A 27,069-nucleotide genomic window follows, 5' to 3' on the forward strand; every position below is an offset into this window, starting at 1 on the left:
ATTCAGGTTCAACCCAACCCAAGTTGCACCCCTAGCTTGGATTGCATTAAAAACATTTATGACGGAAAACAATTTCCTAGAAATTTTTTTGTTGATAGGGAAAACTGTTTCCGAGGTTGATCAGTTAACTTATCTGAGCTTGAGATTTAAAAATCATGTGGGCCACATGTTTATTATATTTTCCAAAAGCTTTCGCAATGCAATTAAACAAGAAAAGACAAGTCGAGTTACTGCAATTATCAAAACATGGTAGTGCCAATATCAGTAACAAAAAAGTGTATGTAAAAGGGAAAACCGAAAAAGTCCTCGCGTGTTTGGTAGCGGACAACAGAAAGAAGGAAAATTCAAAAACCTGCTCCCGTAAAAACCCTCCCTAATAGAATAAAAAACACTCGCGGCTTCTTAATTTCTTATTGGATCCGAAATTCTCCGATATTCTTCTTTTGCCTTTCTTACACGCAAATCTCTCACAGTATTGATCTGAAACCAGCTGCGTTGTATTGATCTTTGATTTCTATAGCAAATCGTTATTATGAGGATTGGATCGAGGTCGCATCTCGAAGTTTCAGTTCTTCTTCTTTCTTCGATCATTCTATGCTCTCTTCCAGGTAAATTTCTATCTTCTTTCCGATTCTTATTCTCAAATTAGGGTTTGCCTTTCCTCTCTCTCTCTCTCTCTCTCTCTCTCTCTCTCTCTCTCTCTCTCTCTCTCTCTCTCTCTCTCTCTCTCTCTCTCTCTCTTGATTTGTTTGAGATTGAAAACGGAAGTGATGAAATAAAATATTAAATTTTGATTGGAAAAAAGATAAAAGAAATAGAAGCGTTTTGAAGAAAATCAAGAAGGGGGTTTTACTGAATGTTATTAATGGTGGATTTCAAACATATGAATGTGACACACTGGAAGAGAACTATAATAGATTTGCTTAGGCCCTGTTTGTTTTGGAAGCCGATTATTGGGCTCAAAATTAAACGTAAATGTTAGATAATAATAAGTTTTGGACTCACAATCGGTTGTAAATTCGAAAAAAAACAGGGCCTTAATGTTACGCCGTCATATGTGCACTAGGCAGTTATGTATGAGGGGTGAAAAATAGGCATGTGATAGTGAGTAGTTGCTAGATAATTTTATCTAAATGATAGGTTTGGATTTGAATAGTGTAGTTAGGTTGGTTTGGGTGGAGAATTTGTAGGGATTAGGAATAGTGTCCTGGTTTATCGGATAAGCAGTAGGGAAGAATAAAAAGGAGGAAATTGTATGCGTGGAGAAAGGAGAATGTTCAGAAAATTGGCATGAATAGAAGATAATTTGCAAGGTCCTGCTGGCCTCAATACATTTAAAAGACAAGGCCCTGCAATGTTATCGTTGGTTGGAGATGACCAGAGAGGACCACTGGAGTGGGCCGACTTCATCCAAGCTCTAAACTAGTTCTATAAAGCAATATTAGGAACAATTTGAAGAGCTGACCAGTTGTACTAGTGGATTACCGGAAATTTTTTGTGAGCTGTTTCATCAGTGGCCTTTGGGATGAAATTAAGGCAGGCATATCAATACAGCCATTGGGTTGGCATGGTTACAAGAAGAGAGCATTGAGGCCCTGGCTCGATAAACGAAGGGGAATTGGAAACCAGCAACGTCCAGTAATCCTAGCTCGAATCCATTTAACCAGGCTTCTCTACCTCCTATTCAGCGCCTGACACGAGCAGAAATGGATGAACGTAGGTTGAAGGGCGTATGCTTTAATTGCGATGAACGATACAACATTGACACAATATTCAATAAAAAAACAGAATGTCACACTTGACAAGGTACAAAAACATGTCCACACACCCACATTAAGTCTAACACTTTCAGCAATACAAGTAAAAGTGTCCAAAGGAGTGTCAACACGTGTGGACACGCGTGTCATGTCGGACACGGCAGGACACGTGAGTCGGCAATAAATTCGAAGTGTCGGCTAAATCATAGCGTCCAACTGATTGATAGTAAGCGAATGGAGAAATTCTAATGAAGCTCGTGCTAGGAGCAGCCACACAACTATTTTCTTTGCCTATAGAAGAGGAGGAAGTAGCTTCTATTCCTACAATGTAACACTATTATGAAACCTTTTTGATGTCTTTGCCAAACCGCAGGGTCTCCCTCTGACCGGGTCACACGACCATTGCATACCTTTGAAACTGAGAAGCCAACCCCCTAATATCAGACTGTATCTCTACTTGTACATACCGAAGAATCAAATCGAAAAGGCAGTACAAGAGATGTTGGCTACCAGATTAATACGTCCCTATTTTAGCCCGTTTTCTTCTCCAGTTCTGATGGTGAAGAAGGATAACTCACATCGGATGTGCGTGGACTATTGAACGCTAAACTGCAGCACTATTAGCGATAAATTTCCAATTCCTACCATGACAGGTTATTGGATGAGGGTTACATGGTGCTCGATATTTCTCCAAGTTAGACTTACGATCGTGGCTAGCAGCCTATCACTAAATTCATGTTCACCCATTGGATGTGCACAAGACGACTTTTCGGATGCGTGAATGGCACTACGAGTTCCTCATTATGCCCATCAGGCTAACCAATGATCCGTCTTCATTTCAGAGTTTGATGAATGAAGTATTCTATCTGCACTTTTGCAAGTTTATTCTTGTATTCTTTGACAATAGTTTAGTGTATAGCCAAAGCTGGCCGGCCCACCTTCAACATCTGCATGCGACACGCTCCAAAGCAAGCACCAACTTTACAGAAAGAGATCTAACATCAAAGTGACTATTTGGTTGAAGTGAATTAGAATATTTAGGCCACTTCATTTCCCAGAATGGGGTAGCCGCCCGCAGACCCTTCAAAGATTTCCGCCATGGAACAGTTGTCTAAACCAAGGACTACGGTTGACTGGATATTATAGACGGTTCATTCTCGACTATGTGAAGAGTAGCTACCCTTTGACTCAATTGCTTAAGAAGGATACTTTTTGCTGGGCAGAACAAGCCTGTGCATACCTAAAGAAGGCCACACCAGGTGTAGGAATCGTTGTTGTTCTGATGCAAGAGGGAAGGCGGATTGCATTCCTTAACAAGGCCTTATCTGAAAAGAATATAGGTCTCTCTACATATCATAAGTGGTGCTCGCCATCCTCTACCTAGTGGGAAAGTGGGGGCCTTATCTTGTTGGGCACCATTCCAATCCAGACAGATCACAATCTCAAGTATTTGCTAGAGCAACACATCACATCTTCAACACAACAGAAGTGGCTTACCAAATTGTTGGGTTACGATTATGACATCATATATAAGAGCGGTCAAGAGAATAATGTAGCAGATGCACTCTCTAGACCACATGAAGCTGACGCTACCATGCATGCCTTGTCTGCCATACTTCCACAATGGCTAGATGTGATTCTGCAAAGTTGGGTTGTGGACCCCAACTTGTAAAAATTGGTGACAGAGCTCCAATCTGATTCGTTTATTTGCAATGGGATTGAACTAGTAAAAAGGAAAAAATTTATACGGACAAAAATGTACTTTCACATAAAAAATTAATAAACAAATAGCTAACAGGAAAATTGGCAAGGCCCAAATAAGACACATGCACCATTCCACACCACTACCACGGTCTGGACCAGCTCAGCTTGGCATGTGCATGAAAAGAATTCCCCAACGTTCTTTTTTCTCTTAAAGGTCCCAACCCTTAACAATCCGTTTGCTTCTTTTTTTTTTGAATGGCTAGCAATCCGTTTGCTTGCAACACTTTCCTAGTAAAGAACCTGGAAAATAGGTGAAAAACCAACATATTTGTTATGATTTTTCCCCACTTTCTAGGATTCTTTCTTACAAAAGTGATGCAATCACACGGACCCAAGAGATGAGCAACCATTTAAATATCCAGGGAGCACTGTCTTCCAAACCGATGTGGGACTAAAGTTCCCAAGCAAAACAAAAGAAAGACATGAGAGAACTAAATATTGAAGCACCTTTTCCAAGAAATTTTGAAATATGCTTTTGTAATACATAAAAATAAACAATCCCCACTATTTTAAAATTATTAGAAATCAAAATTATGGAAGTAATCAAGGCAAGCGAATAAGTTATTTATTAACAAGGCCTTAGTGTAGATAGATAGTAGAACTAGTGTCTTTAACCAAGAAATAAGAATAATAAACTAAGACAGCATATCATACACATAACAAATTTAGACACAACATATCATACACATAACAAATTCAGACACATGCATATTCTCATGTTGTAGCATTTTTCGGCTATTTACTTAATTCTGGTTTTCATGAACCTCTAGAGAATCAACTTTAGGAAATGCTATAAAATACAAAGAAATCTAGATGAAATAGATTTTACACAATCACACTATTTAATCAGGGATAAAAATTGATTTTGTGAGAAACTTTAGGAAATCCTATAAAATCACGGAAACGTATGGAAGCATATGCAAATGATAGAATTTAAAGATGAAAATTTAGGAAATGCAAAAATAAGCACAAAGACGCACTTAGAAACCATCACAAAAGCAATACAAATTAGCAAAGACAGGCGGGATGGGAAAGGAGAGATGTGATAGACTGTCTCGTAACTCTCGTTAAAACATTTAAGAAATTCCATTCCATGTTGGATTCGTCATTTTTTCGTTTCAGTTTAGGCGTTTCTAGAACAAAAAGAAAAGCAATAAAAATGATTGTAACAAACTTTGTTTCATATGCCAAACATATTTTTTCTGATTAAAATAAAAATTAAAAAAAAGAACTTTTTTTTGAAACATTGCCAAACACCCAACTCTTGTTTTTACGTTCTTTCCAAACACTCCATAAAATTGCCACCAAACATAACCTTCATAAGGTTGTGCGTTTGACCGGGAGTAGCCTATTAAAAACCAATCCTTGAAATATAAAAGAACATAATGACAAACTGGAATAAAACTCACAATATCCAGGGTAGAGCAGGAATTCATAGCTGGTTTAGCAAATAACCTCTAGAAAATTCCCTTCATTTCTAATACTATACAATTTCCATAGAAGCTATCCATTGACTTGATTTAATCCTCAATCTGGTTATCTTTAGACTTTAGACATCCACTCCATGTATAGTAAAACACATTGAGTAATGCAGAAAATTCAACCACCAAAATGATATTATATTCATTTCTGTGTAATCTCATTCTCTAGCCAATTAGTGGATATCTAGTAGTGTAAAATCTAAAATCTATAATTTCTATGTGCTGGTTGTTTCCTTGGAAGTAATCAGTAAATCAAGGAAAAAAAGGAAATGATAAGGAAGAAGAAGAAAGAGTAGTTTTTGTGGGGATGAAAGTTGCACCATGTCTCTCTCTCTCTCTCTCTCTCTCTCTCTCTCTCTCTCTGTTACTATTCATAACATACATCTGACATGACAAAAATACTCATGCGTAAAATTCACAAAAATACTCTATTCCAACCCTCCCCCTTAAGTTGAACTATAGTTGTCAATCATTTCTATCTTGGAAAGGCTGTCTCCGAGCTGTTTGCCTGCCACTGTCTTGGTTAGATCATGCCATTTTCTAAATGTCAACTGATCTCTTCAATTCTTTGCAGGAATTCTTTCATCAAGATATGTTACACTTGCTTCTATTCAAATTTTTGCAACCCATGAGTGGTTCAATGCCAAACCAACAGTTTATTTTCACTGCCAAGGAGGGAACAAGACAATTTTGCCAGATGTGAAGAAAACACACTTCATTTATACTTTCAAGGGTGAAGAATCTTGGCAGGTTTGTTTTATTTCAATTCCTAGGCAGCTTAAAATTGATATTCTTGGTCTTAGTTTTCATTAAAACCACTCTTCTTTTTTATTTATTTAGTTTTATTTCATGAAAGAATTATTGGTTTTAGAGTCTAGACATATTATTTATTGTTGCTTTTGGTTGTTGTTGCTGCTGCTTTTTACCATATGAAAAAGCATACAAGTAGTTCTTTGCACCCCCTAAAATACTTTCAATTTTCAAATTTGCTTCAAATTTTGTAGTTGTAGCCACTTATCCTTTATTTGAAGATTTTTTTGAGTAGTGTCTGTTGTCTAAATACAAAGGTTCTATTAATAGAAAGATAAACACACAAGAACTCAATAATTATAATGGTTCTATTAATTGAAAGACAATCATACAATAACTCAAAATGAAAATCACCATTGAAATATAATCATACAAGAACTCAAAATGACAATCACCAACAAATTGGGAAGGAATCTCCCTTCTTTTCCAAGAATTGCGTCATCTCCCTTCAACGTGCCATGTCAACTGGATCTCTTTCCCCTGACAACTTTGCCTTCTTGTCACCATGTCATGTCAACGGTCCAAACTCCCAACCAAGTAGCTAGAAAGCCGCCAACCTTCTTGACAACTTTGCCTTCTCTTTGGAGTAATCTGCTATGCCTGATGAAGCACATTGTTATGAAGGATCTGACCTTATTATTTTAGGAAAAGGAAAACCCTTCATAACTGACGTAGAATGGATCTATGGAAGATATGCATCTCCGATACCAATTTGACGCAGGACGATCTACGAAAAGGTTCGATATGTAGCTTTGATACCAAATTCATGTAGAGCGATCTATGGAAGGAAATATCTTTCAAAGATTAGGCTCACTAGGGTGAAGAATTAAGTATGGCAAAGAAATTAGGATATGCTGGATATAGGGATTTGAATTTACTTGCAAGAGTGGACTATTATAGTAGAAAAAATGAGTGAAAATCAGGGTTTTTGACTAAAATACCTTCTAATGACTTAAAGACTTTCCCCACTTAAATTCTCATAATACATGCATGGGACCTATTTAAGACTCTCATAACTCAAAGAAACCAAGTGATATTGGTGGGAAAAGACCATAGTACCCCTCTTATAACTTAAGAGACTATAACACTTTAAAAACTAAGTAAAACTCTTTTAACATTAATAACGGGTCCCATCTTCTTAACTTCATTCTTCATGGAATCTAATCCCCTACTTTAGAGGACTCGACCCTTTCGAGTATAATTGTCAGTGTCATTGCCAGAAGGTCGTCAACTCTGATCTTTGCACGTGTGGGATACGATTGTCCCTTCCAATGGACTAGGTATTTCCATCGTAGTATGTCAGACAAGCATATCCTCTGATGAGCATAACTTGGATTTCAACTTCAAGTTCAATATAATCTTTTAGCTTTACGAGCGTTAGTGGAACAAACAATACCGTGTCTACTTTTGTAGCATCATTCGCATCCTTGGGCACTAATTGAAGCTCTCACAGACTCTGTCGATTGACTTTTCTTTTTCAGGCATAGTAAAGATATTCGCCATATTTAGTGTTAACACATATGAGCCAAGTATCGTTGGAATCTGCTTTGTATGACAATAGTGACTCTGGTATGTTGCTCTAATCTCGTGCTCTTCGTAGAAGGTATCAACAATGATTGTTCCGGTGCGAACTTATGATTGTGCATCCTGTGGAGTCTACAACGCTAGAAGATGTCCATGAAAATCTTGGTGAGTACGATCCACACGATCTAGGTGGGACTGCAACTAGGGTTGCAACTCGGGTCCGGAGGGTCAGGTTTTCTTGAACCCCACTCTACCTGAGAAATTATCTCGGGTCGGGTGGGGTTGTGTTTTCTTTGAGAAAACCCTAGGTTCATAAACTCGACCCTGCCCAAGATAGTTTCTCGGGTTGGTTCGGGTCGGGTCGGGTTTTTATTATTTAGCGTAGGATAAAGACTAATTTCAACGATTGTAGAAAAGACATATTTTCACACCAAAAATCTCTAGATTTATATCATCAAGTTTACAAATTTAAGAAAGAAACTATTTTTTCACATCACAAACATAATAAGCCCAATGGAAACAATTATATCAATATATTATAAATTAATTCGCCATGTTATTCAAGAGATATTTATGAAAGTCATAGTACACTTATGAGTCGGGTCGGGTTTTGGGTTTTTTTTTCCTTTAAACCCTACCCGGCCCAAGATTGAGTCGAGTTTTTCAATCTAAAACCCTACCCAACCCAAGACCCATAATTTCTAAACCCGACCTTGGTTATTTTCAGGTCAGGTAAAATCCGACCCAAGTTGCAACCCTTCAAATTTGGCATTTAAGCCTTCCAACGACTCAACTATTCGGTCGCGTTCCATTAGACTCGAGTGATAATTAAGATCGCTACGTGTGGGTATACGATGGAAGCCCGGAGGCTAAAATGGAGCACTGATCTTAGGACGAAATAATATGAATGAGTGTGAGACCTTACAAGACCCAGGCTCTTATACAAATTTGAAGGGTCTATGGAAAGGTCTGGATATGTAGCTCTGATACCAATTTGATGTAGAACCGTTTATGAAAGGGTCTGGATTTATAGCTTTGATACCAATTTGAAGCAGGACGATCTGGATACGTAGCTCTGATACTAATTTCAAAGATTGGGCTCACTTTTTAGTCTACTCGGGTGAGGAATAAAGTTTGACAATGAAAACAGGATATGTGTAGGGATTTGAATTTAGTGGCAAGAGTAGACTCTTGTAGTAGGGAAGAAGGATGAAAAGGAAGTGTGAAAATTAGGGTTTTGAATCCTAAATATGCGGGTCTTGACTTATGCCGAAAAAGTGCACGTATGCCTGGAAGGTGCAGACGTATGCCGAAACAGTGGAGATGTATGTCGTAAAGGTGCAGGCAAAGGTTTTGGCAAGATTAAGGGATGCGGGGATTAGGGTAAGATGGGATGCGTAAAACAAGAAGAAAAATTAGGGTTTTGAGGTTTTAGGAAAGAGGAATGAATATTTTCAGTTCTTGGGCTGATTGTTTTTCTAGAAGAAACTGAGAAATGAATAGAGAAACTAGGAAAAATATGGATTGCAAGTAATGAAGAAACAAGATACTTCTCTCATGGCATCCCACCAAGAGTTTTTCTTGGCATCTCACCAAAAAAGAAGATTATGCTAGAATCACACTAGCAATTCCGAGATTTTGCACTAAGGGAACACTAGACATCGCACAGGGCATCACACCCTAAAGAACAGATATCACATCCACACGAGAGAGAAAAAATTTCAAATCTTTATTCATTCCATCATAGTATAGCGTCAATGAAAAGTGCCTTGAGGCTACTTATATATAAGAAAAGAAAGAGAACTAAAAATTTCTAAAATCCTAGTAGAAAACCTAACACTTTTGGACTAAAATACTCTCTAATGACTTAAAGGATCTCTCCGCACAAAATTTTCATAATACATGTGTGGGGCCTATTTAAAACTCTCATAATTCGAAGAAACCAAGTGATATTGATGTGAAAAGACCATGGTACCCCTGTTATAACTTAAAGAGACTTAAATAACACTCTAAAAACAAAGTAAAACTCTTTTTAACATGAACGATAGGCCCTATCTTCTTGATTCATCATGGCCTCTTGGATGGTCTCCCATCAATAACCCACTGGCCTTGAATTTTGTCTGCCTTGTCACTGAAATTTGGTTTCTGGAAACCTGCAGGTAGTGCATTGCAATTTTCAAATGATGTCCAAAGGGCATTATGTTCCTATTCTATGAACTGAAAATTTATATAAGCTGATCTTGCTAAATCAAAGGAAGAAGAGAATTTATGTTCCTATTCCCCAATTTTAAAGATTTGATTGTTTTTTTAAGACATGGAACAAATTTAATAGAAAAAAAGAGCATAAACATGCAAAAAATGTAAAAATATATTGAGAGATGCAAGGCCACACTAAATCCCAAAACAAGAACCCTGAGAAAAATGGGAATTGATGTAAGAACATGAAGACTTTTTATCATTAAAAAAATGAAGAATTTCTCCGACAACAAGGGGAATTAATTCGGCAACAAAGGGAATAGGATATGTACATGAAAGAGATTTGAGTTCAGTTTGCAATGATTACTCAATTCTGACGCAATAAAGGGGTGCCAATTGCCCTGGGACCTGTCAAGATCAAGATGAACCCTAGGCATCAAGAGATGCATCAAGCTCCAATTGATTCAAGATATGCCGACAAAAGTTCGTAAGAAGTTGAAGATGAACTCCTTGAAACTGGAGTTGCTTATAGCTACGATAGTGATGAAGAAGAATCTATAAAAGATAGAATGGATTTGAATGAAATGGTAAAGCTAGGCTTGATTTCTAGTATTACTTCAGGTATGATTTTTGAAGAGAAGGCATTCAATGAAGAACATTACATTCCTTTTACTAATATTGATTTTTCAAGATTGTAGGGGTTCGACCCATCTTAAAAACATTCTTTTGGAAATCTAGTTCAGACAATTGAAATTATAATCGAAATCAAGTTCAGACAATTGAAGTCTTTCTGTAGAATGATAGAATGTATTCCTTGAGTTCAGAAAGAAGAAGTGAACGAGAGAATTGGAAATTTATCATTGGATGGTAATGTAAACCTTGAAGAAAAATTTAAGGTCGATAGTTTCTTGGTTATGTACTTATGTTGGATCAATGCAATACGAAAAGGTTGGCAACATCTATAGTAGTGCTTTTTTTTTATGACAGCTAGATTGCCATAAATTGTTGGCAATTGATGATGAAAACTCGAGGGCGAGTTCTTTTCAAGAGGGGGCGATTGATGTAATACATCTCGTACACATTGAAGTAAAGACCTATATGTACAACTTGTAGAGCGTTCGAAGGAAATCAAAAGATACACAGAAGGGGTAAAAGGAAGGAATGTTCATGACTAAGGCAATGCGAGAGAATGAAAGCATCAGAACAAGAGAAGTATCAACACTAGTGCAAGAGAAGAGGAGTTTTCCCCCACGAAATTAGGACCCACTCTATATTTTAAGTTAAGTGTGTTTTAGTCATGGGAAAAGGGGAACCACTTCACTATTCATGCACTTTTAATAACAAAGGTTTTAAATTTCGGCCGTCACCGGTGCAAGAGAAGAGGAGTTTTCCCCCACGAAATTAGGACCCACTTTATTTTTTAAGTTAAGTGTGTTTTAGTCATGGGAAAAGAGGGCCCACTTCACTATTCACGCACTGTTCAGAACAAAGGTTTTAAATTTCAGTCGAAACGACACATTTCAGCCGAGATATTTCGGTTTCGGGCAAAGCCGAAACGAAATTTACATGAAATCATTTTTTTACAAGAGTTTGCCGAAATTCTGAAATTTCGCCGAAATGTCGCGGAAATTTCAACTGAAACTTTGTTTTTAAATTTCGGTGGAAATTTTAGACATTTCGGTGGAATTTTTTTTAAAAAAACCAAAATTATTTTCATATTCGTCGTTCCGTGGTCACGAGTGGAGTGCGTAAGCCCCTTTAGAGATAGGGGCATGCAGTATGATTTCTGCCAAAATTTCCACTGAAATCGAAATATTTCAGTTTCGGTGGTGACAGAAACCGACACCTAAACTGAAATCTAAAACCTTGGTTCAGAACACTATCCAGTATTCACGCAATGTTCACAACACTATTCACGGATCGTTCACATCATTATTAAGGTTTTTTTGTTTGTTTTTGTTTTGTAGTTTAAGTGTTTTATTTTTTTCATTAGGATCAGGGTTTAAGGTGGGTGTCAAGGTGAAAAGGATATAAATATCAATGTAAAGCTCACTTTAGGGAACTTTTTGAAAGGTGAATGAGAAGAAAGTTTTTGGGGAGTTCTTTTCTTTGTTCTTGTGCAGCTTTGCTGTTTTTGTTTACCCTTAGGGTGTGTTTGGATTACAGGAATCATGAATCAGTATTGAAATCAAATTCCAATCCCCACGGTAAAGGGAATATCAATTCTGATTCTACTGTTTGGGTAAGCATTATAATCGCTAAATAGGGAATTTGTAAGTAGTGAAAGATTTTCTCCCTAAATTTAGAGAGAGATATTTTCTCCCTGAATTTAGTCGTCTGGAGGAGGGAGGGAGGGAGAATTTTTCACTAGATAGGAGAGAGCCAACCGGTATTGAAAATCGTGCGTTATTAAAATCTGCCCGATATTCTCTCAAATATTCTGCCGCACATTTCCTTTTATGACAAAAGTGCATTCCAAGTGCTGGAATTTGCGGATAGAGAATCAGACGTCAATTCTGATTCCCTGTTCCGGTAATCCAAACTCGCCCTTAAGAATTTGGACGAGAAAACTGCTATCTAGAATACCTTTTTGCTATAGATTTTGTTGGCATTTTGAAGGGTTAATTCACAACTGTATCAATCCGGAATCCGGATCAATTTTTTTACTGTAATGTGAACACTCAAACCTGTCATCTATTTCAAAGATTTAAATAGACTGAGTGTTTTTAGTTTAGAGAGATAAACTCATCTTGAGTTCAAGGAAACTTCAGATGTAAATCAGTTTGTGATTCATAAAAAGTTCTGCGTTTGGGTTTGCTTTTGTTTTACATCACCGTGCTTCTATCCAAAAGCACCTATCAGTGTCTTGTTTGATGGATAGGACATTTTGGGCTTTCTTCAGTTGTTTTGTTTTGTTCTTCAAACCCATGTACGGACTGTGGAGACCCAAATAATGATTTTTACAAGATGCATGTATGTACACTATGCATGTTCTTGGGTTAGTTTTTCTATTTTTCCCTTTTCTTGTTTACATCTTATGATGTACAATTTTAGCAGGTACATAATTTAAGAGTGTCATACTCATAAAACTAACATATCAGTTTCAAAATACTACTATACAACAGAGTAAAGGCACAGGCCCTTAGGTAAGCTGGGTTTCATAGGTACATAAGTAATATACATAAAATAGATGCACACTAAAAATGTATTATATACATCAGTTTGTCGTATGTTATGTCTCTGCATGATCAGTTCCACATTTTTCTTATGTTCCTTTTATTTTCTCCGTTTTCATTTCTTGTGGCCTTTTCTTTTTCAACCTAAAGGAAACTTTCAATGTACCATCCAATACATATGAGTATAGCAGATGCTATGGTAATTTTCTTGTTGGATGATACGGTACCAAAATTTGGGATTTTTCCCCGGTTCCTCAGAGATCCTTGGATTATCGACTTCCACCCATGTAAAATATTTTGATCTTTCAATGTCTCTTAAGACAAAAACCAATTTCCTTGGAAAGGTAGCTTGTTACTCTAGGCTTCCGAAGCAGTATGTTTTTTTGTTCCTCATGAAGTACGATGTTCTCAATTGTTACAAATTACTAACATAAAATTAACCAAAAAATTTCTCCCTTTTGTTTCTTTAGTCTGTTGAAGTGATAAATTCTCTAGTCATGTCTTAGAATTCTTGATTGCCACCATCTAGCCACATGTAAACATACAGTTCATAGACCTGCCCAACATACAGAAAAGTTTTGGTTGCGAAAGCTAACAGTGAAATTGCACATGCTCATTTATTTTTTGCAGCCTCTGACAGAGCTTCCAGATAGCAAATGCAAGCGATGTGGGTTTTATGAAAAGGATACTATAACATCAGACGACGTATTTGATGAGTGGGAGCTTTGTCTTGCCGATTTTATGGCCCCGGATGGAAAATATGTTCGGTTTAAGGATAAGGAATTCAATGCTACATTTATGTGTCCAGAGTGTGCACGTACCGAATCCGGTGAGTGTTTCTACAGATATCAGTTTATTACATTATATCATATGTTATCGTGCGTAATGCATTTTTTCCATTTTATTACAACACATCATCTTTTGAGGTGCTTAATATTTTTTACCCATCTTCGTATCATGATTCCTGCATAACAATGAGTGAATTGCATCCGATTTGAAACTAATGTTAGAAAATAGACTTGAGCTGTTAATCTGGAAGAGCAAAGCCGGGCGCATAGTCCCAACCCTCGTTATCATGTTGATGATTGCTTCAAATTTGGGATGGTAGCTTGACATTGAGCCAGAACACTCTTATCATTTATTTGATAATCTTTAAGAGGACCTGTTTGTTTTGGATTTTGAGAATCAATTTTGAGTCCAACTATCAATTTGGACTCAAAATGGATTCTCAATGTCCAAAACGAACTGTAGGATATGCAAAGCGATGCTCCCTTTGTATAAGATTCAGTGTACTGCAGTGCGGTTTCAGAGCTTATGGAATGAATAAAGAGAATTCTAATCAGGAATATAGAAAAATTTCAAGCCGGGGGGGGGGGGGACTTGAGCTCTACCCCTGTAACAATGAAGGCCCTGTTTGTTTCAGATGTGAAAACTGATGGTGGCCCTCACCATTGATTGTCACAATCTGAAACGAACAGGGCCTAAGAAATCTAGTTTCTAGCTGCAGGATACGTTCACACAAATAAGCATGAACACCTGAATGTTCTACCACGAAAAGGTTAGTGTATGAATGTTTGAATTTTATATATGCATGCCTGTAGGTTCTGTCAGAAGTTCAAGATCAGAAAATGGAGATACTCATAAGGGGATGAGTGTGATTTTAGTGATAATGATCAGTGCAATAGTTTCTGTTGTATCTGTTACTGGCTTGGTGGCTCTGTACAGATACTGGCAAAGGAAGAAGAGGGAACAAGACCACGCTCGGTTTCTAAAGCTCTTTGAAGAGGGCGACGACATAGAAGATGAACTGGGTCTTGGCCATGTGATATAGTCCTATTTTGATGCATGACTTGATAACAACTTTTATCTCATACCATTAAAAAAAACAACTTTTATCTCATGTGTAAAATAGTTTTTGTATAGATATTGTTCTGTTAGTTCTTATGATGATGGAAATTATAATCATATGGTTACTGTATTCAAATTTCAGGAATGTACAAAAGCAAGGCACTTTGATGAGCTGAATGTTGTGTTTTATGTTCTGTGATTCACATTGGTTCTATAGCTTAATGTTCTCAGATCTCCCTCCGAGAAAGGGAGCTTAATATATGCCCATCTCAAAAAAAAAAAAACCAACGGGAGCTTGATAGAGGCAGTTATGGCATTCAAAAGTTTGCAATGCATGCACATCTGAATGTTCGTCTGTATTATATCATGTGCTCAAGGAATGTAGGAGCATGGTTTTAAATTTCGACCAAAATCCGAAATTTCAGATTTCGGTGGAGACCGACACCGAAACGGTCATTTATTTCGGCCGAAATTTTGCCGAAATTTTGCCCTGAAATTGATGAACAAAGACAAGTCTTTAGTATATAATTGAGCAACTCCCTACAGTTCAAAAAAAAGGAGCAAGTCTTTAGTTCTCAAGAGCTTATAGAGATAACGCAACAAGAACCTTCAATTTTCAAAACAATTTTTTTCTAGAATCTAACAAAATTGCCCCAAAAGTAGACTACCAAGACTTCCACTTTTGAATCCTAAGTTTTAAGACAATAAAAATAATTTTCACTTGAATCCTATTTCTAATGAAACTAAATAAGTAACATTGGTCAAATTCGATGGAGTCTGACTCGTAATTATCATTTATAAAAAAGTGATTATCATAGATGTTATCTAACATCCATAAAACGGAGTTAGCCACGCAGTATGTATGGTGACGGCCTAAGTTAGCTGGCTTGTTTTTTTTAAATATTAGCAAATAACTTATTTGTCTCAGCTTTTCTTTGCGCAGCTGGCCGGGCAGGTGTACAGTGTCGAAAACCTGATTAGTTAACATAGAAATTTCACACCATTAAAGAGAATGCTCAGCTGAAACAGTGAAAAACTTGAGACCAAAACTGAGGCCAAATTTCCACTGCAAACTATGTCCAATACATTGTGGAATGCACCCTTGATGCCACACTGAAAATTCAATAGAAATACCTTTGCTTTGCTGAACAATGCATCAAAGACTATCCAGAGGGCTCAACATCTACAGGAAGATGCAACAGAGACCTGCTAGTACAACAATTCACAGGAGAGAAAAAAGCCACCTATCACTCCTAGAAATTGGTCGCAAAATTATCAAGGAAAAACCCAAAATAGCGACCTTTCAGTCCCTTATGACAGTCAAAAACCCCTGAAGAATTGAAATACCTGATTGAATTTCGTGAAATTTACTTAATCATACGAGCAAAATAATAGCAATTTACAAATAACATCTGTCCACATAGAAACACCTTTTGTCAACAAATATACCCAAAAATAGATCAAGATTATTCGCGATCAGCAACAACCCATCATAGTCAACTTGAAAAACAAGACAGAGAATAATTTCTAATCCAACCGTAGTTGCTACTAAGATGCAATTCTTTCCAAAAAGGAGTAATGCTTAATGATGGAAAATAACAAGTCCTTGACAACCTCAGAAATCCAAAATTCAGTTATTTCAACTACATCGAATGATCTTTCAAATTGGTCAAGACTCTCCAGTTTGCCTTTCTTTAATAATCCCTGGCTCGCTGACAAAAAAACTATAGCGGTAGCCCTTTTAAATACCACTTGGACTTGTACGAATTAGTTGTAAGGACGAACCAAGCCCTCTAAAATAGAGCATCGAACCTCTCAATGGGATCTTTCACTCACATTTTTTTCCACCAAGAACGTTTTATGAAACTCTTTGACCCCTAAATTTGGAGTATCCTACTTTCACGTGATTCACAGGGTTCAACAAGCAATCGATATTTCACAACAGGTGGACGTTACCGTGCTGGACACATCGAGGTGAGCTTGGCTCATGTGATCCTTTCCGAGTACTTGGCTTGTTTTTTTGGGCTTAACATCTAGGACAACGCAAAATAAAATATCTCGAATAAAAACCTGCTCCCGTATACAAGTCGATAAAAACGGAAACAGAAGCTCCTTCAATTAAAACCCGTAAAACCGAATGGGCATTTAAATTTCATGAAAATTTTCTTCGACCTAAGATGGAAAGAATAACAATTAGCAAACAAAATCATTAAGCAAGGACAACCCCTTTTTTTGCAGTATGAAACAACAGCAATACGGAAAAAATCAAAGTAAACCCCCTGATCATAGGGAATGATATCTATTTATCACGTATAAAAACAACAAGTGAGATGAAATACAACCCTTAGCACGGATCAGGCAAAAAAGTGAATGAGTAAACACATAAAAATAAATAGCAAAAGATTTAAAAAAGGGGGATTCATACAGCCTCAAGAGACCTTCTTTCTGCCCCTTTAAAAAGTAGTAGGAACCCTGGAAAACAGATGTACCGGGTTGAAAGTCATGAATTATGCTTTCCTCGTAGACGCAAAAAATAAATAAAAATTGATAAGAGAATCTCAAAGCATAGAAACCCCCTTTGTGACAAATATATCAAAGGCGACAAGGACTGTTCATATCTACGTCTACGATCAGCAATAATCAATCATTGTCAACCTGAAAAACCAGACATTGGCTAATTTCTCGTCCGACAGTAGACGCCACTAAACCAACCATTCAATAAATATAGTTGACAAGATGTAACAAATTCTTAACACCCTATGAAATCCGTTGCTTAGACATCACTTGCAATTCTCCTTGTTACATCCCTAAAGAAGAATGAAAAAACAAGAAATCCATGGACGCAAAATTATCAGGGCAAAACCCATAATAAGATTGGCTCGAATAAAAACCCACTCAGGTAAAAAAGTCTATAAACTGAAAGTGAACATCCTTCACTAAAAACCTGTAAAAGCTCATGTCCGTCAAGCGACCTTTCAGTCTTCTTATAACAGTCATAAAAATCCTGAAAAATTGAAATACCGGACTGAATTTAGTGAAAATTGCTTCATCATACAAGTAAAATAATGGCAATTTACAAAAAAACATCTGTAAGGATAGAAACCCCCTTTGTTGACCAATACATCAAAAAATCGATAAAGATAGCCATATACAATCAGCAACAATCCATCATTGTCAATCTGAAAAACAAGGCATTGACGAATTTCTCATCCAACCGTAGTTGCACTAGCCAAACAATTCAATAAACATGAAAATCAACTATTCGGCCACAAATTGATTACAAAAAAATACAATGCTTATTGAGAGGAAATAACAAGTCATTAACACCCACTGAAATCGTTTGCTTTGGCGTCAATTGCAATTCTCCTTTTCACAGCCCTAAAGAAGAAATGAAACAACATAATTATATAACAACCCAAAATAAGCTCGAATAAAAACCTGCTCCGGTATACAATTCGACAAAAATGGAAACAAAAGCTCCTTCAATTAAAACTGAATGTCCATTTGAATTTCATGAAAATTTTCTTCAACCTAAGATGGAAATAATAACAATTAGCAAACAAAAACATTAAGCAAGGAACACCCCACAAATCTTCCACTATGAGAAAACAATATACAAGGATTACAACGGGAAAGCTGTGCAGACACACAAACCCACAAATCTTTGCTTGTCCTCTCACCCAAGATCGTACACGAGAGAGAATTGAGGAGAAACTTGAGAAAAAAAAACCGAGAGAACCCGAGAAAGCCTAAGAAAAAACCTAAGAGAAACCTGACTCTCTCTTCTCTCTACTCTCCTCTCCTCTCCTCACTCTCTCCCTCTATTGTTTGCCGCCACTCTCTTCACGCAATAGTTTTTGGGACTTTCATACCTAGATTTCCAAAACCTAAAGAATTAAACCCTTTCTTATTTGGTTTCACACCAAAACAAGTAATTGCACCAATTTGGGTGGGAAACAAGCCAAGGTGGAGATTGTTGTGCATATGTCTTGTGTGGTGGTGTTTCTCACATCTTTTGCTTGTGTTGGCTGCAAATCGTATTTGATCCTTGTTGAGGAGGTATTTCTTGGTTTTCCAACAAATCCTATTATTGATTCTCTAAGTATCATAATCTACACGTATCAAATTTCAACTTCAAGACGATTTCAATCTATTTCAATGGAATCAGAGAATCTTTTAAGTTACAACCGTTGATGGATGCATGGTAGTACTCATAAGGCAAGTAAAATAAAATCACCTAGAATGTCTTTCCAATATGCCAAGGCGTCAAGCATACAGTCCAACTCAGGAATGAAAACCAATACTTCGTTGGAATCTTGTCAATTGCAAGATTGCATATGCGCCACAAACCATCCTTCTCAATGCAAAACGAACCAGCACCGCAAGCAGCTCATCCTATCACAGTTCAGTACATTGACTAGAAGCTCATCTATTTGCCACCAAAATATTTTGTCTCACGAAGCTCATTTTTGGAATAAACTCACACCCAACACCAAATCAATGCAACGTTTTGGGATCTAACCATGTAATCAGCTATGTCTAATTGTATGCCATGCATGTATATCTCAAATGAACATTTCCACCAATCATACATGCTTTGATTTTTCATTCGTTGAATGATTGTGAAAAGGTTTTCCTCTTCCTCTTTGAGTTTCTTAATCATCCATCTTCTGATAGGATCTCAATGTGTTTGCCAATACTCAACCTCTTCTCACTGGTCCCCCAATGAATTCCAATCCATCATCAGGATACAAACCATAGACCAGTTCATTCTCTACAATCCTTCATTCTATAGCTTGAACGAGCCTAGCTTCCAATTCTCCACCCAAAAATACTACATCTCCCCCGCCCCACCCCATCCCACGCTGCTTGATTGTTGAAAAGGTTCTCCTCTCCAAAACTGTATCACCTAACCTACCTTCCGATATTGGATTTGGGTATTCTGGCAAGAAATTTCTTCTTATGGACTTTTGTCAAGTCGAATTTTTTTCTTCGTTACTTAGATTTCCAGTCTGGTTTTGACACAATTCACTAAGCTCTTCCATCAGCTGGACAGCTTGATGGATCAGGCCTCAAATCATCTAACTATATTGTATTTGACTGGCTCTACTACCATGCTACGACTTCAAGCAGCCATGTCAATTGAAGATTCAAATTTTATCATAGAAATCCCCACAAGAATCTCTACATGCTTCAAATTCAATCTTAGCAACCAAAATTTGTGCATAGAATCTCTACAAGCTTAAAGCCAATGGAGCAATCCCCACAAGAGCCGTCTGATAGAGAATTCTGACAACAGAAATTAGAAAAAAAAATTGCAAAATGAAAAGGTAGTGAGATTACATATATTTACAGATGTGAAACAACCAATTACTCCATAAGCTTAAGCTGTAGGAGAAGGCGTTATTTAAACTTTTATACTTTTAACACGCATCCTCATGTGCGGCCCATCTTATGTGGCCCCTCGTTTGAATTGGCCATTAGACGTGGATTTTTAATATCAAGGAGTTTTGAACCCAGGACCTTTCCTCTGATACCATGTGAAACGACCAATTACTACAGAAGCTTAAGCTGTTGGAGAAGGCGTTATTTAATCTTTTATACTTTACAACATAGATTTCAGCAACTCTGATATTAGACAACTTGGAGCGCAAGCTGTCAGCTCTCCTCTCAATTTAGAAAGTGAAGTTCAACAAGAAATCATATTAGAACCATTTTATAAAACACTGGCTAATTACTTGTGGATTTAAATTGATTTTAAAATAACTTTTCACTGCCTACAAACTGTCATAGATACCCAGCTCATGGAGAGTTTTCTAAAAGCCACTAACACATCATCCTAAAATATAGCAAAGAGCACTAATTTCTAAGACATGTAAAACCACTGTTTCGGGTGTGCCCAAAAAATCAGCTCCATCGGGGATCATCCTAACCCTTCAATCTATAGACGAACCTTCAGCTGAAGGGGCAAACCTTAAATAAATTGAAACTACAGGGGTGTATTTGTCACTTTTTAAACGATAGGGTCGAAGTGGAAACTAGAAGGGGGTGTAAATGTAATTATCCCATTTCTTATTGGATCCGAAATTCTCCGATATTCTTCTTTTGCCTCTCTTACACGCAAATCTCTCACAGTATTGATCTGAAACCAGCTGCGTTGTATTGATCTTTGATTTCTATAGCAAATCGTTATTATGAGGATTGGATCGAGGTCGCATCTCGAAGTTTCAGTTCTTCTTCTTTCTTCGATCATTCTATGCTCTCTTCCAGGTAAATTTCTATCTTCTTTCCGATTCTTATTCTCAAATTAGGGTTTGCCTTTCCTCTCTCTCTCTCTCTCTCTCTCTCTCTCTCTCTTTTGATTATGTTTGAGATTGAAAACGGAAGTGATGAAATAAAATATTAAATTTTGATTGGAAAAAAGATAAAAGAAATAGAAGCGTTTTGAAGAAAATCAAGAAGGGGGTTTTACTGAATGTTATTAATGGTGGATTTCAAACATATGAATGTGACACACTGGAAGAGAACTATAATAGATTTGCTTAGGCCCTGTTTGTTTTGGAAGCCGATTATTGGGCTCAAAATTAAACGTAAATGTTAGATAATAATAAGTTTTGGACTCACAATCGGTTGTAAATTCGAAAAAAAACAGGGCCTTAATGTTACGCCGCCATATGTGCACTAGGCAGTTATGTATGAGGGGTGAAAAATAGGCATGTGATAGTAAGTAGTTGCTAGATAATTTTATCTAAATGATAGGTTTGGATTTGAATAGTGTAGTTAGGTTGGTTTGGGTGGAGAATTTGTAGGGATCAGGAATACTGTCCTGGTTTATCGGATAAGCAGTAGGGAAGAATAAAAAGGAGGAAATTGTATGCGTGGAGAAAGGAGAATGTTCAGAAAATTGGCATGAATAGAAGATAATTCGCAAGGTACCGCTGGCCTCAATACATTTAAAAGACAAGGCCCTGCAATGGTATCGTTGGTTGGAGATGACCAGAGAGGACCACTGGAGTGGGCCGACTTCATCCAAGCTCTAAACTAGTTCTATAAAGCAATATTAGGAACAATTTGAAGAGCTGACCAGTTGTACTAGTGGATTACCGGAAATTTTTTGTGAGTTGTTTCATCAGTGGCCTTTGGGATGAAATTAAGGCAGGCATATCAATACAGCCATTGGGTTGGCATGGTTACAAGAAGAGAGCATTGAGGCCCTGGCTCGATAAACGAAGGGGAATTGGAAACCAGCAACGTCCAGTAATCCTAGCTCGAATCCATTTAACCAGGCTTCTCTACCTCCTATTCAGCGCTTGACAGGAGCAGAAATGGATGAACGTAGGTTGAAGGGCGTATGCTTTAATTGCGATGAACGATACAACATTGACACAAATGTATAATTTTTTTTTATTAGATAGAGTTCAAGAGGATGAAGAGCTTGAGATCTCGACAGACAACACAAAACCCACTAAAGAGGAGCTCTAGATCTTGGTCTATCCGTTAGCGGGCTCTACTTCCTATCATACCATGCGGGTCGAGGGCTATATCGATCGGATGCCCATGATTATACTCATCGACTCTTGCAGTATGCACAACTTCTTGGATCCCGAGGTGGCCAAGCGTACCGGTTGTGATGTACAACCTACCAAACCCTTTCCGTATGTGTGGTCGGTGGAACAAAATTTAGAATCATGGCAGCATGCAAACGCTTCCAACGGGTCATTCAAGATAGTACCTTCCTAGCAGATATGCTTCTACTGCCCTCGAGCAAGTGTGACATGGTATTGAGTGTCCAATGGCTCACTACTCTGGGTCTGATCGTATGGGACTTCAAACAATTGTGAATGTAGTTATCATTCAATTAGAGGTGCCATATTTTACGATGATTCAAAGAAGTCGTCCAACGTATGATTTGTGGACACGGACACGAGTGTTGCGAGTCGACACTGACACGGAGTGTCGGACACGGCAAACCCCCAAACTTTAGAAATGGGGATACGGCTAAAATAGAAAGTATATGTAATCATGATTTTTGGATATGGATTCGCGTGTCTAGTTTCGACATGGATACGAGTTGTCTAAATCAGGTAAACACAATATTCAATAAAAAAACAGAATGTCACACTTGACAAGGTACAAAAACATATCCACACCCACACATTAAGTCTAACACTTTCAGCAATACAAGTAAAAGTGTCCAAAAGAGTGTCAACACGTGTGGACACGCGTGTCATGTCGGACACGGCAGGACACGTGAGTCGGCAATAAATTCGAAGTGTCGGCTAAATCATAGCGTCCAACTGATTGATAGTAAGCGAATGGAGAAATTCTAATGAAGCTCGTGCTAGGAGCAGCCACACAACTATTTTCTTTGCCTATAGAAGAGGAGGAAGTAGCTTCTATTCCTACAATGTAACACTATTACGAAACCTTTTTGATGTGTTTGCCAAACCGCAGGGTCTCCCTCTGACCGGGTCACATGACCATTGCATACCTTTGAAACTGAGAAGCCAACCCCCTAATATCAGACTGTATCTCTACCTATACATACCGAAGAACCAAATCGAAAAGGCAGTACAAGAGATGTTGGCTACCAGATTAATACATCCCTATTTTAGCCCGTTTTCTTCTCCAGTTCTGATGGTGAAGAAGGATAACTCACATCGGATGTGCGTGGAGTATTGAACGCTAAACCGCAGCACTATTAGCGATAAATTTCCAATTCCTACCATGACAGGTTATTGGATGAGGGTTACACGGTGCTCGATATTTCTCCAAGTTGGACTTACGATCGTGGCTAGCAGCCTATCACTAAATTCATGTTCACCCATTGGATGTGCACAAGACGACTTTTCGGATGTGTGAAGGGCACTACGAGTTCCTCATTATGCCCATCAGGCTAACCAATGATCCGTCTTCATTTCAGAGTTTGATGAATGAAGTATTCTATCTGCACTTTTGCAAGTTTATTCTTGTATTCGTTGACAATAGTTTAGTGTATAGCCAAAGCGGGCCGGCCCACCTTCAACATCTGCATGCGACACGCTCCAAAGCAAGCACCAACTTTACAGAAAGAGATCTAACATCAAAGTGCCTATTTGGTCGAAGTGAATTAGAATATTTAGGCCACTTCATTTCCCAGAATGGGGTAGCCGCCCGTAGACCCTTCAAAGATTTCCGCCATGGTACAGTTGTCTAAACCAAGGACTACGGTTGACTGGATATTATAGACGGTTCATTCTCGACTATGTGAAGAGTAGCTACCCTTTGACTCAATTGCTTAAGAAGGATACTTTTTGCTGGGCAGAACAAGCCTGTGCATACCTAAAGAAGGCCACACCAGGTGTAGGAATCGTTGTCGTTCTGATGCAAGAGGGAAGGCGGATTGCATTCCTTAACAAGGCCTTATCTGAAAAGAATTTAGGTCTCTCTACATATCATAAGTGGTGCTCGCCATCCTTTACCTAGTGGGAAAGTGGGGGCCTTATCTTGTTGGGCACCATTCCAAATCCAGACAGATCACAATCTCAAGTATTTGCTAGAGTAACACATCACATCTTCAACACAACAGAAGTGGCTTACCAAATTGTTGGGTTACGATTATGACATCATATATAAGAGCGGTCAAGAGAATAATGTAGCAGATGCACTCTCTAGACCACATGAAGCTGACGCTACCATGCATGCCTTGTCTGCCATACTTCCACAATGGCTAGATGTGATTCTGCAAAGTTGGGTTGTGGACCCCAACTTGTAAAAATTGGTGACAGAGCTCCAATCTGATTCGTTTATTTGCAATGGGATTGAACTAGTAAAAAGGAAAAAAATTATACGGACAAAAATGTACTTTCACATAAAAAATTAATAAACAAATAGCTAACAGGAAAATTGGCAAGGCCCAAATAAGACACATGCACCATTCCACACCACTACCACGGTCTGGACCAGCTCAGCTTGGCATGTGCATGAAAAGAATTCCCCAACGTTCTTTTTTCTCTTAAAGGTCCCAACCCTTATGCTCTGTTTGGTTGCTTGTAGATGAGTAGGAGATTAGGAGAAGAAGAAGTCAACGGGGAGATCACAAGAAGATCAGTCAATGGGGAGATTAGTGGTGGATGAAGGGAATGTTGTTTGGTTGCTTTGAAGATTTGTGGGAGATCTCTGGAAGAAGTCCATTTTATCCATTTGGTTGCAAGTAGATCAGCAGGAGAATAGCAGGGAATTACCTACAAATGCATTTGGTTGCAAGTAGATTGATAGGGGTTTTGTGCAAACAGCAACTGTTTTTGTACCAACATCTACCCAAAAAAAATAGCCGGTCACAATATGAGCCCTTTAGACGGTTCAAAATTCATCTTGTCCGGGACCCGCAATCATATGGATGGTTGAATGTTTGGTCACCCCCAGTGTTTTAGAACATTGGCACATCTGAAAGGGAAGTGGCATGGAGGGTTTTTTTTTTAATTTTTTAAATTTTTTTACCCTTGGAATGCCAAGTATCTGTTGCTTATATATGCAATCTGACCGTTGGATCAACAATACGAATCAGATTTTGTATATAATGATGTTCCTTGAATACTGTTACCCACTCAGATCAATTAAATAGAAGAGACAAAATCTGCCAAACGTGAGCCTCTGTGGCTGTTTTCTCTTGCAAATCTGATCCGCGAAATGGCTTTCTGCTAAATTCCCTAGCAAGTGAACTACAACGTTTCACAAAGAAATTGAGTGGTACATTACAATTTATATGGTGCGTGGGGCATGAAGTCCATGCTTTTTCTTGCTCGACTTCTCTATCAAGCTAAAACCATTGTTGATTAGTCAGCATTCATACTTGGCAAAACCAAGTAATGTTGATTTTCCTCTTGAATCATTCAGCACAAGCATGTAACCCTGAAAAATTGTAATGAAATCCCAAATCCCGTTTTTCCCAATTTGAAGTTGAATTGTGAAACAAATACAACTTCACTATAATGATTTATGGAAATCACAATCTAGACACTTTTTGTAACCAATTTTTCATGTCTATCTTCTTGAATGCAAAAGGCCAAATCCATCATCCAAAACCAGTCTTCCAAGAAACAGAAATTGAGTGTCCTACATTACAATTTATATGGTGCGTGGGGCATGAAGTCCATGTTTTTCAGACAAGTATAGTTGGGCCTCATGCCATAGGATGATCCAAACCATTCATTTGTTGGGCCAATAAGCTCTGACATTGGTAACTCGAGTTTTTACAAGTCCATCTCCATCCCCATTTGTTGGGCCAATATATATATCCATGCAATTGTTGGACAACTTCCAATTAACCTGCAATACTATAGAAAAGAGAATAACGAACATAACGATCACAAGTTCTATTCCCTTCAGTAATTTGAATGTCGAGGACGGCATTGATAAATGCGACGTCCTTCCATCCACCCATAACTCTATTCCCTTCAGTAATTTGAATTGACATGCTGCTTAATAAAGTCTTATCCCTATCTATGTTCCACATACTACAAGAATGTACAAATTGAAGGATTTAGAAAGATGATAGATTTATATCATCAAGAAGCAATAACATTAAGAATTAAAAGAAGCCCCAAACACGACATGGAATGGGGCTTTTAACATATAAGAAATATTAACAAAATGAATTAAAAGAAGCCCCAAAGAAAAGGTCAATCCCACTAAGGTCAACACCCATAAAAGAAGCATTTAATATAACAAGCTTATCCACTAAATCAGCAGTCAATCCCACTAAAGTTAAGATATCATCTAAACAATTAGATTCTACATAGAAGTAATAAGCAGTACAGTCCACTGCCCGCCATTCAAACAAAATAAAGATCCAAGTTTGTCTTCAAAGTGAAGAAGCAGGGCATAGATGGAGTCCAACATAAGATAAGCAGTGCATAGACAGAGTCTAACATAAGTTAAGTTTCACCCTCACAGGTGAAAGCCATAAAACAACAACGGAAAATACTAATATATATGAGACGATGGTGATGGAGCCCAACATAAGTTAAGTTCACCCTCACAGGCCATAGTCTGAAGAGTGGGGCGCAGTAGACCTGCGGTAAAGGAACTTCGAAACATACGACATGCGCATTTCCTTTGGCCGATTTAAAAAGGCTCGCTCCTCTTTTTCGTTGACGGCCAAATAATCATATATATCACAGACGATGGAGTCTGTAAGGCCATCAATGTCCTGCAATGCCTCCATGATTTTGCGGCATTGAATATCCCCTCTCTCATTTCTAGCCAAAATGGCCTCATTTCTAGATCTAAGGGCAGACCCGATCTCTGACAGGGTCTTGGTGAATTCTACAAGATGTTCCTTCATTTCAGGCGTAGCTCGCTTCCGGCGTTTCGTTGGAGCAACAGATGGACTATCCTCTGCCCCCACACTGGTTTGCATAGGTGTTGTACTGCGGAGAGGTCGCGACCTCTCACCCTCCCCAAGCGGCGAACTAGTAGGTGGAGACGGAACATATGGTAGATTCGGGCCATCAGTGGACATGTCGTACTGGG

At 38.0% G+C, this 27,069-nt stretch overlaps 2 protein-coding genes and 1 long non-coding RNA gene across 10 annotated transcripts in view; 2 read left to right on the forward strand and 1 right to left on the reverse strand.

Annotated features, from left to right (window-relative positions):
• The first annotated feature begins 324 nt into the window (after positions 1-324).
• LOC143849758 (uncharacterized) lies at positions 325-14,770 on the forward strand. 2 transcript variants are annotated; one of them, XM_077358934.1, is made up of 4 exons: positions 325-608; positions 5,577-5,752; positions 13,339-13,537; positions 14,310-14,770. In XM_077358934.1, the coding sequence occupies exons 1-4, from the start codon at positions 533-535 to the stop codon at positions 14,537-14,539; spliced, it is 681 nt and encodes a 226-aa protein (XP_077215049.1). In that variant the 5' UTR covers positions 325-532; the 3' UTR covers positions 14,540-14,770. The 2 variants fall into 2 exon arrangements, with proteins under 2 accessions (XP_077215049.1, XP_077215051.1); XM_077358936.1 differs by having other exon boundaries at positions 14,434-14,770.
• Positions 14,771-15,484: 714 nt separating this feature from the next.
• LOC143849762 (uncharacterized) lies at positions 15,485-18,134 on the reverse strand. Of its 7 annotated transcripts, none has more exons than XR_013235859.1 (4): positions 17,888-18,134; positions 15,904-17,735; positions 15,691-15,762; positions 15,485-15,529 (listed from the first exon to the last, which is right to left on the reverse strand). It is a non-coding gene; the product is annotated as an uncharacterized LOC143849762 (long non-coding RNA). The 7 variants fall into 7 exon arrangements; XR_013235862.1 differs by having other exon boundaries at positions 15,492-15,529; positions 16,982-17,735; XR_013235860.1 differs by lacking the exon at positions 15,485-15,529 and having other exon boundaries at positions 15,565-15,762; positions 15,904-15,968; positions 16,982-17,735.
• A 2,528-nt stretch (positions 18,135-20,662) lies between these two features.
• Positions 20,663-27,069, forward strand: part of LOC143849757 (uncharacterized) — a 32,678-nt gene continuing 26,271 nt past the window's right edge. Inside the window, exon 1 of the mRNA XM_077358933.1 lies at positions 20,663-20,826. The gene's annotated coding sequence lies outside the window, so the exon portion shown is untranslated. The remainder of the gene's footprint in view (positions 20,827-27,069) is intronic.

Source organism: Tasmannia lanceolata, unplaced genomic scaffold (assembly GCF_043159265.1).
Source record: "Tasmannia lanceolata isolate RefF3 unplaced genomic scaffold, GAP_Taslan_0.1 ptg000018l, whole genome shotgun sequence".
NCBI lineage: Eukaryota > Viridiplantae > Streptophyta > Magnoliopsida > Canellales > Winteraceae > Tasmannia > Tasmannia lanceolata.

Excerpts from the sequence above, each read along its gene's own strand:
- LOC143849758 (XM_077358934.1), top strand. The coding sequence starts at position 533 with ATGAGGATTGGATCGAGGTCGCATCTCGAAGTTTCAGTTCTTCTTCTT. Across the intron at positions 609-5,576 it reads CATTCTATGCTCTCTTCCAG|GAATTCTTTCATCAAGATAT; the intron begins GTAAATTTCTAT and ends AATTCTTTGCAG. Across the intron at positions 5,753-13,338 it reads AGGGTGAAGAATCTTGGCAG|CCTCTGACAGAGCTTCCAGA; the intron begins GTTTGTTTTATT and ends TATTTTTTGCAG.